The following is a 6,648-nucleotide window of genomic DNA, read 5'->3' on the forward strand; positions in this document are numbered from 1 at the left end:
GTAAATAACCTTATAACAGGGCTTATGATGCAACATACTAAACCACTACTGTAATGATTTTCCACGGATGCATTCACATTTACACACTTTTTTCATGTTCAAACGTTCCATCAGTGTACAGTAGTTCAGCTATCAGCAACTTGCATACACAAGTAGTTTATATGCAATTATAAGCAACCATATGACTTCATATCTAAATTACAGCCTAAATTAGCATCTCTAAATGTATATCCATGGATGGCTAGCCTCACAATAATAGGCTACTCATGTAAGACATGAACATAGAATCAGCATCAGAATCTTTTTTTTTTTTTTACATATTTTTTTTTATTTAGAATGTTGTTTTAATTATGAAATGGGCTTTTACTCTGGGGTTTACACTCAATACCCTGTAGTCTATGTTCATATGAGAAGTTTCCACCAGACATGTGACTTCCAGTCTGGTGTCATGTACCCCTGTTTTTACCAGAAACCACATCACACTGCTAATTAGGCAAGCGGGCTCGAGTCTCACTGTGTGTGTGGTATATAGTGTGTGTGTGTGTGTTTTCATTTGTGTGTGCGTGCGTTCGGTCGTGAGAGGTAAAGGAAGACAGCAGAAGTGTGAGAGAGAGACAGAGGGAGAGAGAGAGAGAGGGAGAGAGAGAGGGAGAGAGGGAGAGAGAGAGAGCAGAGGTGATATAGAAATAGAGAGGGACTGAGAGAAAGGGACAGAAGAGGGAGAGGGAAGAAGAGAGACATTACTCATTAAGAGATTAGCCAAGCGCTGCACTCAGCACTCGCTCAGGTTCACACACACACAGACACACACACACACACACACAGGCGACACACAAACAGAAAGCAGAAGTGGAGAGAGCAAAGGGTTTCGGGCGTCGTGGTTGGCTATGGCACAAGGCTCTGACAGCAATGACACAAGTTACACTAAGTCTCCATCACCCGGCAGCAAACAGGTGAGATGTTCCTTTACCACCTTTTTTCCACTTGTCACTGTATTTATTTTGTTATGAGTTGACCATTGGGACTTACAGTATATAGATACAGTACTCTGCATCTGCTTCTGTACATATGGCTCAACCTGCAAGCAGCTATGGTGTGTCAAAATGTTTTGCAATGCCAATGCCCATAACACATACATTCTACTGTATATATATTATAGACATACACTTTCATGCACATAGTATTTGCTGAAAAGTGTCTTTAGAGTGGTGTCTGTTTGTTTCTCGCCCTTTACCAATGTTTTCTCTCACTCACATTGTGGAATTTGCTTTGGCGAGCCATACCTTGTGTAACTAATAGTTTGCTCTGCCGAGCAGTTAGAAGGATATGTTTGCAGTTATCCAATCAAAACTGTTGACAGAGCTCAGCCATCAAGAAAGAGAAGGCCAGCAAAATATTTGGTTGTCAGTTGTTGTGGATTCATCGCTCATAAAGGCTTGTGGAAATTTGCATGTATGCATGAAATCCATGTATGTAAGCACATGAATATACCATTCTCGTCAAAAACGTTGACCACTCAATCAAATTATTTGGATTCTGAATGTTGTTTTTAGTAAGGTACATATCTATATGCATTGCGCTGCTGAAAAGGTGACTCAGCATTTCGACAACGCTTAGTTATTCTGATACTGCAAAAACTGTTATATCCAGGACACGAAACAGGGTGCGTTCTGAATACATGAACTGATCAGTCACACACACCCTGACCCAACCCCAGCCCTTCCCATCTGAGGCTGTGCTGAGCCCGTTCTGCTCGATCATGGCTGAAAACCACATGGTATAAAACCACTTACCCAGCAGTAAAGCTTCCATTTCCGGGTCACGTTTTCATTGATGAGAGCTAGGGTTCCCATCTCAGCCCTGTATCAGTTAGCTATCCTAACAACCCCAGTGGTCTAATCAGTGATGTTTACTCGGTTTTGACACCTGTGATTACAATTTCATAAAAACAAAACCCAATTCACACAGAGACGACTTGGTCTGAATCATCTTACGCCATCCAACCCTTTGCTCAGTCTACTGCATCTGTAGTTTGAAGTCAACAACGTTGTTCTTTTCTTTCCATAGATGCTAAATTAATATCTTCTGACATTTAAGAAGCTGGCAAGCTCCATCTTGGTGTTCGTTCAAAAGCATGACTTGCAACTCCTGTCTCTCCGTTCAGGGCTCCTCGGATGACGTAAAGAAAGTGATGAGAAGGGAAAAGAACCGCATCGCCGCCCAGAAGAGCAGGATGAGGCAGACCCAGAAAGCTGACAGCCTGCACTTGGTGAGGAGACCTTCCACCGCCACCCTGGTTGAGGCACAGTTGCTTGGCTGATGCAGTAGATGAAAGGCTCTGTACCGGAGCTGTATAGCTCCTTTATTGGGATCAGACCTGGGTCACAGGGATGTCATTCATGGGTTTCAAATGTAGTCCTAGACCTGCCATGTTGGGGACCAACAGAGGTGTTTCAAATGAATGAATTAGTTCTACTGCTTAGGATTCTATGCAGTAGAGCCAATCAGATAAACTGAAACACCTGTGTTGGTCCCCAATATGGCAGGTCTAGGACTACATTTGAAATCCATGAATACTTGAATGTATTAGCGATGCACCTGCTTTATTCCCCTGAGTTGTCAGGACTGTTTTGTTGGTTTCTGGGTAAACTAAATCAGGGTACTGGTATAAGCACTGGTATAAGCACTGGTATAAGTACACCTCAAGTGTATGGTAGTATTTGTGAATCTTCTTTGACCTAGGTCTAAATGGGATACTTACCAAAAAACTGGTGGGCATATTTTATCTAATGACATTGTCAGCCTTGTAAGGATCATTGTACTGTAGGTAGTATTACATGCAGAAATCATTTGCACAACAGGTGTAAGGTATTTGAATGAAGTCACATTCAATCTTTAAAAAAAAGTAATTTATTTAACAGACAAACGGTGGCAATCACACACACAGCTACAGACAACTCAGGACATTCGATACTAAAACAAAAAGTAGGACACAAACATTAAAATAATAAATGCAAAAGCTTGTGTAAACAGATGATACTAAATACCTGAGCAAGCGCAGCCTCCCACAGACACTCTCTCCAGTTTCCCTAAAAGTAGTTTAAAATCACCTCAGGGAATTAAGCTGGGCTGCCTCTGTTCCTGCTGTGTGTTGCAGGTTGAGGGGGCAGAGTAGGAGAAGGCCTTTTTAACAAGTTCTGTACAGACTGAGGGGCTGGCGAGAGTGATGAAGCACTGGGAGAGTAGGTTATGATGGGACTGTTTATGTGACATGTAAGTGGATAGATAAGTGAGCAGTAATCCAAGGATGATGTATATATCAATATAGATGAGAAGATACCAATGCAGAGTTCTGCGCATTGATAGCGATGACCAGTTAACTAAAGAATACAGAGCACAGTGATGTGTGAGGGGTTTACAACCGGTTATGAATCTCAGAGCTCCGTGATGGACAGCATCCAACAGATACTGTATAGGGAGCAAGCAGAGGCATTCATATATAATACATTCCCATAGTCCAGCAGGCAAGAAGGTGGCGGCAACAAGCTGTTTCCTGGCACTAGAAAGAAAAACAGGATTTGTTCTTAAAGAAAAACAACAGAAACAACATAACAAGACATTCGTTTTACATCCATCTCGTCTTGAGTCTTTCCATAAGAGTTTCGGTATTTGAATATAGTCACATTCAATCTTAAAAAAAAAAAGTAATTTATTTAACCTTTATTTATACAGGTAAAAACACCTTGGATCTTGATGAAGCCAGTTGTAGAACATTTCACGTCCCAAGGAAGCAGTTACAAAACAATATGTTTTCTTTCTGACTCAAGTCTAATGTTGTTCCAGATTCATGACCAAGTTGCAAACTTGGCAGGTCAAATCTAAAGCTGCTTTGCAACTTGAAAAATGCCACCAGTCTGCCTGGTTATACTGTAATTATGATCACTCAGATTAGGTTATACTGTAGGCCTATTTATGATCACTCAGATTAGGTTATACTGTAGGCCTAATTATGATCACTCAGATTAGGTCAGCAAAGATCCCATTGATTTGTCAAAGTGAACCTTCTTAACTGTTAGGCCTATACCAAACTCTATATTCACAAGGCATCTTCTCATAGACATACTGTAGGCATCTAGACAAGAAACTGAGCCTGGCCCTTCATTTGTATTATATTTACAAAATGCTGGTTGACCATGTGGCGATGTGTCATGGCTTCTGTTGAGCTGCACACTTGGACGCTTTTCTGTGTGTGTTTGCAGAAGTCCGTGGGCATTAATTATCATGTGTGGGCGTCATTCCCTTTAGAGCAGAAATCAACACTAGTGGTTACAGAATCTTACTGAACCTAAATATCAGAGATTTCCCTTTTACTGTACTTGCATTTTGATGGACTTATCTTTCGTTCCGGTCATTCTTTGTGTCAACGCGTCACGTGATAGTCAGAGCAGAAGTACACACTTTAATTTCAACTGCTCTTTCTGGTCAGTGATGTGGTGCAATGTGATGTTTTTAGTCACATACTCTCACTTTAGTTAGTTTTGAGGGAAGCCATTTCTGTTTGTAGCTTCTATTGGTTACGTGTTTTGTAGAGTGGGAGAGTATGGGTGAGTTTGGTTCAGTAGTTGAGGACTCATCAAGTCTCTGAGTGTTCCAATTTATACAGTATTATACAACGGCTAGTTCTGACCTTGCAATCTGATTGGTTAAGAGCCGTTGTATATGCCACGATATACCACGGGCAAAGCCTCTTTACTGTTCTATGTGAAATATTACTGCACCAATTATTACTGCCTGTAAAAACGTTAGTTCCATTGCGGAGTTCACTAAAATCGATATTAAGACACTGAAATACTAGGTATTTATCCCAGAAATGTTTCCCGATGATATAACCGTTGTATAAAAGCAATAACTCACTCGTGGGTTGTGGTATATGGCCAATATACCACGGGTTGTGTTGGTCAACAGCAGACTGCAGCACAACCCGTGATATATTGGCCATATACCACACCCTCTCATGAGTTATTGCTTCAGTAGCCAACATGTAGCTGTCACAAGACATTCATGCAACTCAGTGGGGTGTTTTGTGAGTATGTTGTTGGTCCTTTCCTTAAGAATTCTGCCCTCTCTACAATTGACTACAATTGTGATTAGCAATAAGCTAATCAGTTGTTGACTAATCAACTAAGCTTTCCAAAACTCAAAGAGTGGAGGTGGAGAGGATATCGCACTCTCTCTAATTCACTTTCTCTGTAATCTATAGGCTTTGGTAAACAGAAAATTTGAAAGAAATCCCCTGCTAGCTTTCATGAGCACTTGATCTTTTTGGTGCCACCTTTCTTTGGAACTCCCTTGTATGATCTGAACAGATATCATCGTCATTGACTTTGAAGCAAAGGGGTGGGTGGCGATATGAATCTATGTGAGAAATTCCACCTGTGAAATTTTGTGAGGGTTGTCTTTTTCTCAGGGTTGTCTTTTTTTTATGAGAGAGAGAGAGAGAGAGGCAGAGGGGGGCGGGGGGCGGTAGTGGTGGACTACTAGAGCAGTCAGCGTATTCTGTGGTTATGGTTTCATGGCCTTGCACAATAAACAGGAAGCTGAATTTTCCCTCTATGACACGTTTCCTGTTTCCTGAGTAGTAGGCTATTCGTTCAGTTTCTCTCTCTCTCTCTCTCTCTCTCTCTCTCTCTATCTCTTCAGCATAAATGAGATTTAGTTGTAAGACGTGGGTAGGAGGGGAGAGATAGGCTGTCATTTCTGGTAAAAGATGGATGGCAGTGGGCTGTGTTGGGACGTGACGTGAGTGTAGGGGTTTACCCAGGGTTCTCGATGACAGTACGGCCCCCGTCTGAGCTCATTGTTGTCGTCTCTAGTCCAGGGACGACCTTTACAAGACCCAAATGGAACATTTCTACCCTGTTATTCCCACACCTCTGAGAGAAAAGGCCATCACCCACAACTTGTGTTTACGCCTTACAAAGATCATGTCGCTAGCTGTGATGACACCCAGGCCTGTGCTCTGTAGGGGAACATTTACAACCTGGGAGTGAAGATTAAGACGCCAAATAGTGACAGTTACATGTAATAGAACGACACTCTCTGAGTCTCTGTGCAGTAGCTTCAGTAATTTTCACATCCCAGGCACCAGGATATTAAGTTGTGCCCCTCAGGTTGATGTTATTGACATCAGGACATACACACGTTTTACAAACAAAACGAAGCCAAACAAATAAGGCCAGGCACAACAGACTGAGAAAATTCCACAATTTCAAGGTTGAAGAATGAAACTGAATGAGATGAAATGGAACTATCTGGCACCTCTATTACGATCTGTGTCCCTTGATGTAACGTCATTTAACATACTGAATGCTACAATCAGTAAATGGGACAGTGACGCATGCTGGTTGGCCTTTAATCCACCTGTCTGTCTGCTTCCTGTTTCAGGAGAGTGAGAATCTGGAGAAAGAGAACGCAGCCTTGAGGAAGGAGGTGAAGAGGTTGACGGAAGAAGCAAAGTACCTGTCCTCTGTGCTGAGTAACCATGAGCCCCAGTGCACTGGACTGGCCCCCCAAACCTCTGACCTCCTCTATCCACCTCACCATAGCAGTTTTCATCAACACATTGCTGTGCCGCACTACCAGCACTGA

At 42.1% G+C, this 6,648-nt stretch overlaps 1 protein-coding gene across 1 annotated transcript; it reads left to right on the top strand.

Moving 5' to 3' along the window:
- Positions 1-887: 887 nt before the first annotated feature.
- batf (basic leucine zipper transcription factor, ATF-like) lies at positions 888-6,648 on the top strand (the record flags this gene model as incomplete). Its single annotated transcript, XM_084439260.1, has 3 exons — positions 888-953; positions 2,165-2,269; positions 6,445-6,648. 3 exons carry the CDS (start codon positions 888-890, stop codon positions 6,646-6,648), a joined length of 375 nt encoding a protein of 124 aa, XP_084295386.1.

This window comes from Borostomias antarcticus (assembly GCF_949987555.1).
Source record: "Borostomias antarcticus genome assembly, chromosome: 6".
NCBI classification, from domain to species: Eukaryota; Metazoa; Chordata; class Actinopteri; order Stomiiformes; family Stomiidae; genus Borostomias; species Borostomias antarcticus.